This window comes from Erinaceus europaeus, chromosome 2 (assembly GCF_950295315.1).
Source record: "Erinaceus europaeus chromosome 2, mEriEur2.1, whole genome shotgun sequence".
In the NCBI taxonomy this organism is placed as follows: domain Eukaryota; kingdom Metazoa; phylum Chordata; class Mammalia; order Eulipotyphla; family Erinaceidae; genus Erinaceus; species Erinaceus europaeus.
The window spans coordinates 184,863,383-184,877,217 of record NC_080163.1 but is presented as its reverse complement, the minus strand read 5'-3'; the positions used below and the strand labels follow the sequence as shown (position 1 = coordinate 184,877,217).

The following is a 13,835-nucleotide window of genomic DNA, read 5'->3' as shown; positions in this document are numbered from 1 at the left end:
TAGTTTACTTTATGATCCTTTTAATCATGTTATTTGTAACGATATTTCCTTTCCATTTCAGAACATTCATTCTTACAAGGAGACAAATCTTGACCAATGTAATCTTTTTTTTTTTTTTTTTTTAATGATATGACAGCTCAAGGAAGCAGTCCCCATCCTCACTCCTAAAGGTTTGGAATGTTGAAAAACAAACAAAACTAGGAATTCAGAGTCCAGAACATTCAAAGGGAAATGTACAGAGAAGTGGATTTTGTTATACAAATTAGAAAAAAAACAAACTCCTGTCATTGGCTTCTGCTTGAAACATTTCTGAATTGGGACTGGCTGTCGGCGACACACCTGGTTCAACGTTCACATTACAGCGCGCAGGGACCCAGGTTTGAGCCTCCAGTCCCTACCTTCTGGGGGCAAACTTCATAAGTAATGAAGCAGTGCTGCAGGTGTCTCTCTCTTTCTATCTCCCCCTGCCCTCTCAATTTCTGGCTGTCTAATCAATAAATAAAGATAATAAAATTTAAAAAAGAAACATTTCTGGATTATAAGATTCATAGAGTATATCTTCTGCTAATTTGCTATAAAAATTTTAATCCAGGAAAAAAAATAGGAATAGTGTACAATACCAGGGCCATATTCTGTCAAATAATTAATTGTTAAATTACTTTGTCCTCCCAACATTGATAAGGGCAAAATAATTTATAATTTATTTGCTTAGTATTCAGTATTATTTAAAATAAATAATTTACTATGTATTTAATTTTAATTCACACATCTTATATAAAGGGAAAGTAAATGCCTTTAAAAATTATCTACGTTTAATAAAGTGGGGCTGGCTTAACAAAAGATGTTAGGCCACTGTATTCCTATTCAGGAAAGAGTCTATTAACAAATGTCATAGTTGCCACAAAGAGGTGGAGAAAATATAGTTAGTATAATAGATTAACAGTTTCTTTTTTATTCCCCTTTGTTGCCCTTGTTGTAGTTATTATTGTTGCCATTGTTGTATAGGACAGAGAGAATTGGAGAGAGGAGGGGAACACAGAAAGACACTTACGGACCTGCTTCAGCACTCCCCTGCAGGTGGGGAACCGAGAGCTCAAACCAGGATCCTTCTGCCGTTCCTTTATATCACAATTGAAGCACATATACAATGACTATACCATGAAGCTGGGTAACTTGTTCAAGTTTTTTCCATTATAATGTTTTAATTTCTATAGGTATTCTTCCTAGCATGAATTTCCTGATGTCTACTGAGGGTGGACTTCTGGTTGAAAGCTTTGCCACATTCCTTGCACTCATAGGGTTTTTCTCTTGTATGTATTCGCCAGTGTTTATTGAGGCATGACTTTTGACTGAAGGATTTTCCACATTCTTTACAATGATAGGGTTTCTCACCTGTGTGTCTTTTCTGATGTACATTAAGGTATGATTTTTCAGCAAATGACTTTCCACATTCATTGCATACAAAGGGTCTCTCTCCTGTATGGGTTCTTTGATGTTCTCTGCGGTGTGACTTCTGGGTGAAGGCTTTTCCACAAAAAAAGCACTCAAAGGGTCTAACCCCAGTGTGAATTCTCTGGTGTTTAATAAGCGTTGATTTATGTGAGAATGCTTTCCCACAGTCAGTGCATCCATATGGCTTCTCCCCATTGTGACTTCTCTGATGTCTAATGAATTCAGACTTGTAGCAAAACGCTTTTCCACACTCGCTACAGACATGGGGTTTCTTTGTAGGCGGAACTCTCTTACGTTTGTACACAGGAGAACTGGCTACTGCTGTTTTATATTTAAGTTCTGAGTTATGGCCAAAAACTTTCTCACAGTGACTACATTCCCATAACTTTCCTCCATTAGGTTTTTGATCATGGTTTGGATGCTGCAACAACTTCAAATATCCAACAAACTCATCTCTTTTTTTTGAATAGTTTCTCTTCAAACCAGTCAAGGCTAAATTATGGTTAACAAACTTCCCACAAGAGCCCCAGTTGGTGGGGGTTTGAACTGAAGGAAAAAGATTAGTGGTCAGAAGTGGTTTCCTCCCAAACTTATGGCATTTGTGTCTTCTTTCCTTGGGCAGTGCTTTCTTGCTGGTGAATACATTTTGCCTCAAAAGCACATCTTGCTGTCTTTTCCTCTTGATATTAATTTGCCACACGTTTTCTAGAGAAAGTAGAGTGAACCTTTATGAATATTTCTGTTACTATGATCTGGAATAAAACTACTTGAGAAGTGTCTTCGAAATTTAAAGGGTACACAGTAAAAGCAATAAAGAACATGAACCAACTAACACTCAGAGCAGAACAGGTATTGTTGGAATATTTTAAAGAGCTGATAGCAGCAGGACAGTCATTCTTAATATTAAAGAGAAGTAGTTAAAAATAGCTAAGTTTTTACAAACTGTTATATTTTACTGTCAACTGTAAACCATTAATTCCCCAATGAAGAAATTTAAAAAAAACAGCTAAGTTTAGTTATCTTTTACCCAACTGCGCTATCTCACATGGAGTTAACTGCTTCCTCCTCTGTGATAGAAATTAAAGAACTAAGGGATGACTAAGGGACTAAGGGAAAGCTGAAAAGTGAGACTGTGGGTAGGGCAAGCAGGTTTGAAGCATTTCACCTACAAAGTGTTAAGATGAGAGAATAAGAAGGGATTGACAAGGATGGAGGAATCATAGGAGCTTAATTGTTAAATTGACTGAATGTGAAAGAGAAACTACACCTATATTTTCAAGATAAAGAGTAAGTATGGGGCTGGGGGTGATGGAGGAAGGAGAAAGAACAAGCACACAGGGAGAGGAAAGATTTAAAAGAGGGAAGAGGAACACCTGGAAAAGGGAGCTAGGATTCATGAAAGTTGAAGAGTCACCAATGGCTGAAGTTTGTAGAGAATGTGTCCAGGTGCTTGCAAATCTCTTATTTTCAGACCTGTTAGTCCCCCATAGTTCCTGGTGTTATTGGTAAGTTCATCATACTTACCCTGGCAGTGGCAGCCAGAGCACACTGCCTCACAAATCCACGGTGCTTCTTCCTGCTCCAGTCTGAGGATCACATATGGTTTGATGCCTTTATAACCTGTTCCAGGGAAACAATTCAGGCCTTGAGTTGAACTCTGGGTTCTAGAAGCACTCAGCAGGCATAACACTGGGGACTGGACTGTAGTGCAGTGGGTCAAGCACACATGGCGCAAAGTGCAAGGAACAACCTAAGGATCCTGGTTTGAACAAACCCATGGCTCCCCACCTGCACGGAGGTCGCGCTTCATGGGCAGCTAAGCACGTCTGCAGGTGTCTATCTTTCTCTCCCCGCTCTCCTGATTTCTTTCCGTGCTATCCAACAACAGTAGTAAGAATACAACAACAGCAAGGGCAACAAAATGGGGGGGAAAAAATGGCCTCCAGGAGCAGTGAATTTGTGGTGAAGGCACCAAGCACCAGCAATAACCCTCGAGGCAAAAGGAAAAAAAAGCAACACAATAGGGCAGAGATGATAGTATGGTTATTCAAAATCACTTTCAACCTGAGATTCTGGGGTCACTCTTCCACACTGCCATAAACCAGAACTAAGTAGTGCTCTGGTAGTGAATAATTTAGGATCACCCAGTCTCAAAACAACAAAAAAAACTCAAGAAGCACAAAAATGCAGACTGGAGTTTAAATCCTACCATGGCTCTGCTATGTACTGGGTAACACTGGTCAAGTTGTTTCACTTCTCTGTCTAGGTTTCCAAAGTGGTAAGGTACTGTGTACCTATCCCATAAAGGTATTTTGAAGATGAACTAAGTGTTTTAACAGTAGCTAGAAGTGTTTGACAAATAGCAAGCTACTTCAGAAGCTCTAGGGAGTTCATAAATTTTAGCAACTGAGAGGAAAGGTGGTCATGTAAGCATATTCTAGATTGAGCAGGGAAGTGGTCCTTACCCACTGAGATGAGGTTGCTATAGGTCTCCAGCATCACATCCCGGTATAGGGCCCTCTGAGTAGGATTCAGCCTGTGCCATTCCTCTTGAGTGAAATACACTACCACATCCTTGAATGACACAGGTCTCTGCTGAAGATGACATGCCATTCAACCAGGTGGTCAAAATGAAGGCAGGGTGAGTGGTACTGATTTCTTGTGTGTATAAACCAGAGCTTATCATGCATTTACCTATCTAGGATGCTTTTTATATTCCTGGCTTTGGGCTAGGTAAGGTAGAAATACTGGAAACCCTTGTATACTCGGAGTCTGCCAACACTGACTAAAGATCTACTATGTCCCTGACCCCATGATGGTTACTAGAGATATGATCATGATGGTTCCTGGCATCAAGGAGTTCACACCCTGGCACAGAGATCACTGTGTAAAAGCCATCAATAAAAAAGTACTCTAAGAACTGTGGTGGTAAGACAACTAGGGCACGGCATACAGAGAAGTGAATGATCCACTGAACATCTCACAGTCTAGTGAGGTTTCAGAGAGAAAGGCTTTCTTGATCCAAGGTTTCTCTGCAGAGGGTAGCATGAACAAAGGCGTGATGGCAAAACACTGGTTTTTATATTATATATATTTTATTATATACATTATATATTTTTATTTTTATTATAAATATATATTTTTTATATATAACAGGACAGGGTACAGAGGTCTGTGATAAGATGATGGACTTCAAGACAACAGATGGGCAGTAAGGTAGCTCCTTTAGATTGTGTGCCAGCTCTGTCATTTACGTAATCCAGGTTCAAGCCTAGCCCCCACAGCATTGGAACATTTGGTACTATGGTGTTTTCCACTTCTCTGTCTATCTGAAAAAGTCAGGTTATATGTTATATTCCTAAATACTAATATCAAATGTAAAGAAATGTACCTGAAGTAAGTAGAATTCTTAGAAATATTCATCCACACAAGCACAAAAAAAAACACAGAAATTGAGGATCAGCGGTGAGGTGGTGGCACACCTGGTTAAATGCACACATTATAGTGTGTAAGGACCCAGGTTCAAGTCCCTGGTACCCACCCAAGTGGTGAAGCAGGGTTGCTGGTGTCTCTCTGTCTCTTTCCTTCTCTACCTCCTCCTCTCTTCTCAATTTCTCTGTCTCTATCCAGTAATAAATGAATGAAATGAAATAAGTTAAAGAAACTAAGGATCCGAAAAATTGAAAAGATGTCGACAGTTATCAATTCAACCATCTCAGTCATTAAATTAACTACATGGAATTATAATTTTATATACATGTTCCAAAGAGGCAGAGAATGCTAACTGGATTTAAAAGGCAACATTTCTTAACAGTAATTAAAAAAAAAAAAAACTTTGAAAGTGAATATATAAAAGAAAAACTGTCAGTAATCTGGAGGGAATGGAGAAGACCATAATAACTTACAAGGGCAGAAACATGGGGAGTAGGAACACTAAATGGAGCAGATCCTGCACCCAATTATGAGTAAGGAAGAGGCAAGGCATGAAAAGTCTTTTCTATACCCACTATTCCTAGCCTGTATCTTATTGCCCTAGTAAATAACTATGAGTTTAATTTTCAGTGAATTATTAAACCTGTGTATAGCCTTGTGGATTCCACTCTAACTTTAAGTGACTGACAGAGGTTAAACAGAGTACAACGGGGGGAGTCGCTGGCGCAGGCACAGAGGGTGACGTGCACGTGGCGAAGTCCAAGGACCCGCATAAGGATCCTGGTAAGACACCCCTCCTCTACAACCCCCACCTTCTGAGGGTTCACCTCACAGGCAGTGAAGCAGGTCTGCAGGTGTCTTTCTCTTCCCCTCTCTATCTTCCTCTCCTCTTTCAATTTCTCTCTGTCCTATCCAACCACGACAGCAATAACAACAATAAACAACAAGGGCAACAAAAGGAAAAAAATAGCCTCTAGAAGCAGTGGGTTCATAGTGCAGGCACTGAGCCCCAGCGATAACCCTGGAGGCAAAGAAAGAAGCTTACACTGTGGTTTAAACTACCTATCTGAGTCTTGACCTTGAAAGATTTAACTTCTCTGTGCCTCAGTTTTTTGCATCAATTCAATGGAAATAAAATTACACATGTCTCTTAGTTATTATGACATTTAATGAGTGAATATGTATAGTCTTTAAAATATTTATTTATTTATTGGATAGAGACAGGTAGAAATTGAGAGGGATGGGGAAATAAAGAGAGACACTGCTTCACCACTTCCAAAGCTTTCCCCCTGTAGGTAGGGACAAGGGCTCAAACCTGGGTCCTTGCACACTGCAAAACATCTGTGGTCAAGTGCAACACCATCCAGCCCCTTAGGGTCTTTAAACCACATCTGGTATACAACTGCATTATCTAGAAGAGGACTTTATGAAAGGAAAAAAACATTTCTAACGGGGGTCGGGCGGTGGCACAGTGGGTTAAGCGCATGTGGCGCAAAGCGCAGGGACCGAGGTAAGGATCCCGGTTCGAGCCCCCGGCTCCCCACCTGCAGGGGAGTCGCTTCACAGGCGGTGAAGCAGGTCTGCAGGTGTCTATCTTTCTCTCCTCCTCTCTGTCTTCCCCTCCTCTCTCCATTTCTCTCTGTCCTATCCAACAACGAATTGCGTCAACAAGGGCAACAAAAGGGGGAAAAAAATGGCCTCCAGGAGCGGTGGATTCAGGGTGCAGGCACCGAGCCCAGCAATAACCCTGGAGGAGGAAAAGAAAAAGAAAAAAAAAAAAACATTTCTAACAAGAAAAAAGGAGGAAGAGGAGAAGAAGGAATGTCCATGTTCAATGGAGAAGTAATTACAGAAGCCAGACCTTCTACCTTCTGCACACCATAAAGAATTCTGGTCCATATCACAGAGAGAAAGAATAAGTAAGCTTCCAAAGGAGGGGATAGGACATAGAACTCTGGTTGTGGGAACTGTAGGCCTATTATCTTACAATCTTATTATTCACTATTAAATCACTAATAACAGAAAAGAAAGAGTAGGGGGCCCCAGACTGTGTGTCCTTGGTGTTAGTGTGGTGCACTGCACACTGCAAAGTGCCAAGGGCACTGGCCTCCCCCGCCTCCAGCCTCTTAGAGTGAAAAGAGGAGAGAAACACTGACAAATCCTCATAGAGATGAGAGTGGGTAAGAGCAGTCCAGACCTGCACTCCACTCTCAGGAAGCTTTTGGCCTATTTGAAGAATCCCAGACCTTCCAAAGGATGTAGTAACCCAGGCAGATGATCTGAAGGCAGGACCAGAAGCAGAATTGGGGGGGGGGGTGTTGTCCACGGGTACAGGCACATGGCACTCTTGAAACTACACAAAGACCAAGTACACGGGAGATGTCATCAGATACCCTCACTGATGTATCTACCCACTGTGTGTCTAGTGAATTAAAAAAAAAAAAAAAAAGCTGGAGCGGTAGCTCAGCAGTGGAGTGCATGTCATGCATGTGTAATGACCCAGAACAACATAAAAACAAGACAGATGGTGACTAGGGAGGTGGCTCAGTGGGTTCGAGCACAAGGCTTGCTTGCCTGAACTCCCAGATCTCATCCACTGAATTGTATACATACATCAGAGAGGTGTCCTGGTTTCTAACAAATCTTAATTTTTTAAAATTAAAAACTAAGGCCAGCCTGGGAGGTGGCAAAGTATCTAGAGTACCAGACTTGCAAGTATAAAATCCCCGATTTAATACCAGTATCACATATGCCAGAGTAATATTCTGGTTTTTCCCTTTCATGTGTTAACCTTTTAAAAATAAGAAATGCAGAGCTTGGCAGTGGGTTGTCCAGTAGAGTACACACATCACTGCGCACAAGAACTGTCTGAGTCTGTTTTCCTGAGAAGCCAGCCTGTGACAAGGGTTCAAGCCCCCAGCTCTGACCTGCATGGGAGAAGCTTCTGATTGGTTAAGTATGTCTGCAGGTGATGCTCTCTCTCCCTATCTTCCCTTTCCCTCTAAATTTCTCAGTCTATATCAACAAATATAAAAGAAAATATAAATAAAAAAGAAAATCAAACAGAACACCCCAAATGGCAGTGTTTTGTGTGTGCTCTGACAAAGGAAAACAGACAAAAGATTTAAAAAATAAGTTTAAAAGATTAAATAAAATGGCAAAGTATAAATATAATACCTCTCTAAGATATTTTAACTGAAACAAAAAGGTAGAGTAGTATGTATAATACGTATCTTGTCTTTGCATATCTATGTACAGATTAGCTGTGAAATTTCACTCAAATCTCCTTTAGGATCAGGCATGTCTCTCAGCTACTTGTAGAAGGTTGACTACTACAACAGACATGAGACTTTATTTTCATGCCAGAGCATAGTTCAACCCTGGCTCATGGTGGGCTGGGGACTGAACCTGGGACCTCTGGTACCTCAGGCATAAAAAGACTTGAGACATTATTGAGAACCTCCCCTGATGGCAGGAAGCGTCTTACTTATTAACAAGGTTATGATTCCTCCTTTGTGCAGTCTATAAATAGTGACGACCTGACTTCAGAATACAAAGCCCTCTGGTTCCATTTGGGACAACACTGAAGACTGTTCTAGCTTCAAAGCAACTGACAAGATCAGCTGACACTTCTGTTCAACAACATGTCCAATCCTGTTTCCTTCTCTGCCTTGCAAGTGTTGAGTCTCCCTAATAAACTTCCTGTGTGCATATCTTCATCTGAGTCTATTTTCCTGAGAACCCTGCCTGTGACAAAGTATATAGGCCTGAAATGCATGTGTTTTTTTTCTTGAAGAGTTTCCCCATGAAGGGAAAATAGGTTACTTAACACCACACTTACCTGGTATGCAGTCATTTTCTTGGAAAAAGATCTTAGACCTGTGAAGATAAAAGACTGGGGGCTGGGGAGTGGAAAAAACAGAGCAGTGAGAGACCATGCTTGTCATGGGACTTGCAAATTCTCTGTATAGTTTCTATACAAAAAATTGCATTTTATCTTTAAGATTAAAAAATGTTTATTATTGAGAGACAGAGAGGAGAGAGAACCAGAGGATCCTATAATGTCCAGGATTAAAGGCAGGATCTCATGCTTCCCAGTCCTGCATTTTAGATATAGTGTCACCCTGGTTGACTAAAACCTTGTTTTTTAAGGCATTCTGGGAGGGGGAAGATAAGCCATTCAACTCAAAATATAGATGCATAAAACAGACCCTCAAGGAAGTAAAAGCTATCATCAAGGAGGAACTGAAAATTGATTAAAATCAAGCAGGGGCTGGGAAAATGGTAACATGGGGGAGTACCAGGTTTGCATGCAAAAAGTCACAGACTTGATCCCCAGCGCCACCAATAGCTGAGTATAATAAGGCACATGCCCAGCTACATGAGCTATCGTCATTGTTGTAACTAGCTCTAATAAAACTCATGAGGTTAAAAGTACCATGCCAAGTGTCAAAATTGTAACTAAGTTTAAGATATATTTATGATTTATAGGAATAAAATCATGTAACTGCACATAGAAAATAAATAAAATAAATAAAAGTACTATGACTTCAATCCAGGTACCACCACAAGCCAGCTAAGTTTGTAAGCTGATAAAATTAATCAAGATAGAGTGGTGGTGCACCTGGTTGAGCACACGTTACAATGTGCAAGGACCAGGGTTCAAGCCCCACTTCTCACCTGCAGAGGGAAAGCTTTGCGAGTGGTAAAGCAGGTCTGCAGGTGTCCCTCTGTTTCTCTCCCTCTCTGTCATTCCCTTCCCTCTTGATTTCTGGCTGTCTTTATCCAATAAATAAAGAATTTAAAAAATTAGGGAGTTGGGCAGTAGCTCAGCGGGTTAACAGCACGTGGCACAAAGGGCAAGGACCGGCATAAGGATCCCGGTTCCGGCCACCTGCTCTCCACCTGCAGGGGAGTCACTTCACAGGCAGTGAAGCAGGTCTGCAGGTATCTATCTTTCTCTCCCCGTCTTCCCTTCCTCACTCCATTTCTCTCTGTCCTAACAATGACGTCAATAACTACAAAAAAAAAAAGGGCAACAAAAGGGAAGATAAATATTAAAAAGTTAAAAAATTAAAAAAAAAAAAAAAAAAAGGAGTTGAGCGGTGGCCCAGCGGGTTAAGCGCACGTGGCGCAAAGCGCAAGGACCTACGTAAGGATCCCGGTTCTAGCCCCCATCCCCACCTGCGGGGGAGTCACTTCAGGAGCGGTGAAGCAGGTCTATAGGTGTCTGTCTTTCCTCCCCCTGTCTTCCCCTCCTCTCTCCATTTCTCTCTGTCCTAGCCAACGACAACAACATCAATAACCACAACAATGTGGGAATTGTGCAGTTGTACCCCTCCTACCCTATGGTTTTGTTAATTTATCCTTTCTTAAATAAAAAGTAAATTAAAAAAAAAAAGAATTTTGTTTAAATAAAATCATCCCCTCCCCCCCCAAAAAAAGAAAAAGACTCATGGCTCTCCAGCCAATCATGACTAGCTGATCTTTGCCCATTGCCTATTTTGCGGTAACTATGACTGCAATGTTAATAAACTCCCCATTTGTTTAAACCCTGACCACATCTGCATGAGAAATCATGTTTTAGTTACTATAATACCAAAAAGATAGAACAGAATTGACCCAAAGGCATATATGTACTCCCATGTTTAAAGCAGCTTTATTCACAATAGCAAAAACCTGTAAGCAACCAAAATGCCCTTCCACAGATGACTAGATAAAGGTATGAGAATATATTTGAGTTGAGCCCATATAAAAGTATTCTATATTGGGACCAGGTGGTGGCGCACTGGGTTAAGCTCAGATGCTGCGAAGCAAAGCATTAGGACCTGAGCAAGGATCTCAATTTGAGCCCCTGGCTCCCCACCTGGAGGGTGGGGGGTGTTGCTTCACAGTGAAGCAGGTAGGTCTACATACAGGTGTCTTTCTCTCCCCCTCTGTCTTCCCCTCCTCAATTTCCCTCTGTCCTATCCAACAACAAAATGGAAAAAATGGCCACCAGTAGTGGATCAGTAGTGCAGGTACCTAGCCTCAGTGATAACCCTGGGAGCAAAAAAAAAAAAAAGTATTCTATATTTCTAAATGCTCCCAGTATGCTCCTTCAATTTCTTTACAATATCAGTTTAGATACTTACTCATTAAACTCTGTTTTCTAACCACAGGCAAGGTCATATACACCATAGTTTCCATGGAGTCAGAATAGATTTCCAGGAAGCAGGTTCACTATTGGCATATGGTCACAGAAGGGCATGTTATTATTTTGGTCAGAAAAAACCTTAAAGAGAACCTTAGAAGAAATATACATTAGATCCTTGGTAAGAAAAATCAAAAACCACATCTTTAGTGAGTAACTATATTAAAGTTTAACACTTGATTTTCTTAAAACCACTATTATCGATGCGGAGGGGGAAATCTTTTTTAAAAGGAAGGGATGTTTCAAAAAAAGTTTCAAAGCTGGCCTGAACCCACTGGTGACTCTTCATCTGGAGAGTGCCACATTGGTGAACTGAATATACCTTACAGCCCCCAAATCCTTAATTCTCCTATCTTCAGCTTCTGAATTTCACCTCAACACCAAGTCCCTGAAACGTCCTCATTATATGGTGGTGCAAATAATACAGAACTCTCACAGTTCCATGTATATAACAGCCCATAGGTATAATTATGGTCAAACACCATAGTGACAGCAAATTTCACTGATCCATTCTGATAGCAAAACAGTGAATTACAACGCTTTCCAATCAATAAGTCACACTGATTACCAATGATGGGGATCAGTCATTGACCATCACAGTCCTATCTCTCCCCCACAACTGACAATTTCCACCGTTTCCCATTTCCTGATTTGCAAAACGTTCAATAAGTATCCTCATATGCTGCCCTCTTCCACCACTGATCTGAAGGAAGCCTCAATCATCACTAACACGTATCCAAACAACGACGCTCACTCACCCCTTCATCACTGAATCTCGATGTTTCCACAATCACCAGGTTCAGCAACTAAATTATTGCCCACAGAACAGAGACCCTCCAACTATTGATTCCCTCAAACTTCCACTCACTGAGGCCTAAAGCTGTTCAAATCAATGTCTAGGAAGGACCCCTCCTGGCCCCGTGTCTCCTGAATTACAGCTGACCTCCTCGCATGCCATCAAATGAAAGAATCGAGAGTCATTTATTGAGCCCCACACATTCCCAACCCAGCCTCTTCACAACACACTGCCAGTGATTCCCACAAACCTCTTCCCGTTATCTTTCTCTCCCTCACCTCTGAACTCAAGAAGTCCAATGATACAGACATACACAGACGGCAGACACACGCACTCCCACCTCTGGACTCAGACATCCAGTGACTAATCCTTCCGCATGCTCTGAAACCTTGAAGACGCCCAGGACTGACCCAGTCGGGCTACCGTGGTGTGTCCCCATCCTACACTGACCTTCCCAAAGCCCGAATCCGTGAGACTGACCGCCACGCGGAAGCGGCTTTTCCCAACCCGACGGTGGTGGTCAGTGCGCAGACTCAGTCGCGACTCTCAGGCCGCCCGCAGCCAGGCGGCGCGCGTCGGGAGAACAGGATTCTGGGCCTGAAGAGGAGCATGATGGCCACGCCCCCGACAGCCGCCGCCCCGCAGCCACGTTTACGCTCCTGCCGCGCGGAGGCGGGGCCAGCGGTTTGCGTCACCTTCGCAGAGAAGCAAGTCTTCCTGCTTGGCTAAGCACCGATGTTGGTTTTAGCTTCTCAGTAGCGCAGACCTCTCGTCCCCAACACTGCGGGCCGTGAAATGAGATGGATGTGTATATATTAACACGTGTTACGTGCGGCCATGCCGTAGGAGGCGCTTTGTCCAGCAAGGGAAAACTCTTTCTGGGTCCACTCAGGCTGGAAAGCGGCCTTTGGCACTTGTGTTTCTCCAGAGCCTCAGACCCGATAGGTGCAGCTGCCAGGCTTCACCGGGGGGCGGGACCCTAGGGGCGGGGCCCTAGGGGCGGGGCCCTAGGGGCGGGGCCCTAGGGGCGGGGCCCTAGGGGCGGGGCCCTAGGGGCGGGGCCCTAGGGGCGGGGCCCTAGGGGCGGGGCCCTAGGGGCGGGGCCCTAGGGGCGGGGCCCTAGGGGCGGGGCCCTAGGGGCGGGGCCCTAGGGGCGGGGCCCTAGGGGCGGGGCCCTAGGGGCGGGGCCCTAGGGGCGGGGCCCTAGGGGCGGGGCGGAGTTCTTAGCGCAGGCAAGACTTGGGGATATAGCATAATGGTTATGCAAGAGAGTATTTTATTATTCCTGAAGCTACAAGGTTCCAGGTTCAGTTCTCAACCAGAACTGAACAGTGATCTGGTAGAAAATAAATTTGTAAAAAAAAAGGCACACACATATGAATAAACACTGATATTTCTTTAAATTGAAGACGAACATGTTTTTTATAAACAAAAAAAAGATTTTTTAAATGACAAGAACAGGGACTTCACCCCCGAAGCATACTTGAGACATGAACAGGACTGCAGGTAGTTTACTTGACAGGTAGAGATGGGATAAAAACCAGTACCAAGGGAGCCAGCGGATTAAGCGCACATGGCGCAAAGCGCAAGGATCCTAAGGATCCAGGCTCCCCACCTGCAGGGGAGTCGCTTCACAAGTGGTGAAGCAGGTCTGCAGGTGTCTTTCTCTCCCTCTCTCTGTCTTCCCCTCCTCTCTCCATTTCTGTCCTATCCAACAACGACAACAGTAATAACTACAACAGTAAAACAAGGGTAACAAAAGGGAATAAATAAATATTTAAAAAAACAGTACCGAGTGTACTCATGGGTCGATGACTCATCTCAGCAAAGCAGGCTCAGCCCTGTATGGATCTCTGAGACACTGAGTAGACACTGATACATCTTCAAGTTGTCATACTCGAAGCCAAATAAAGCATACATTTTGATATATCATCTCACATTCCTCACTGCTGAGATCTACTG

At 42.8% G+C, this 13,835-nt stretch overlaps 1 protein-coding gene across 1 annotated transcript in view; it reads right to left on the bottom strand.

Moving 5' to 3' along the window:
- LOC132532872 (zinc finger protein 27-like) overlaps positions 1 to 13,835 on the bottom strand; it is a 66,713-nt gene continuing 52,878 nt past the window's right edge. The window contains exons 7-11 of the mRNA XM_060172262.1: positions 11,019 to 11,100; positions 8,726 to 8,763; positions 3,918 to 4,047; positions 2,977 to 3,072; positions 1 to 2,157 (exon numbers count right to left, since the gene is read on the bottom strand). Of these exons, the coding sequence (XP_060028245.1) occupies positions 1,202 to 2,157; positions 2,977 to 3,072; positions 3,918 to 4,047; positions 8,726 to 8,763; positions 11,019 to 11,100 (1,302 nt within the window). The 3' untranslated portion in view covers positions 1 to 1,201. The remainder of the gene's footprint in view (positions 2,158 to 2,976; positions 3,073 to 3,917; positions 4,048 to 8,725; positions 8,764 to 11,018; positions 11,101 to 13,835) is intronic.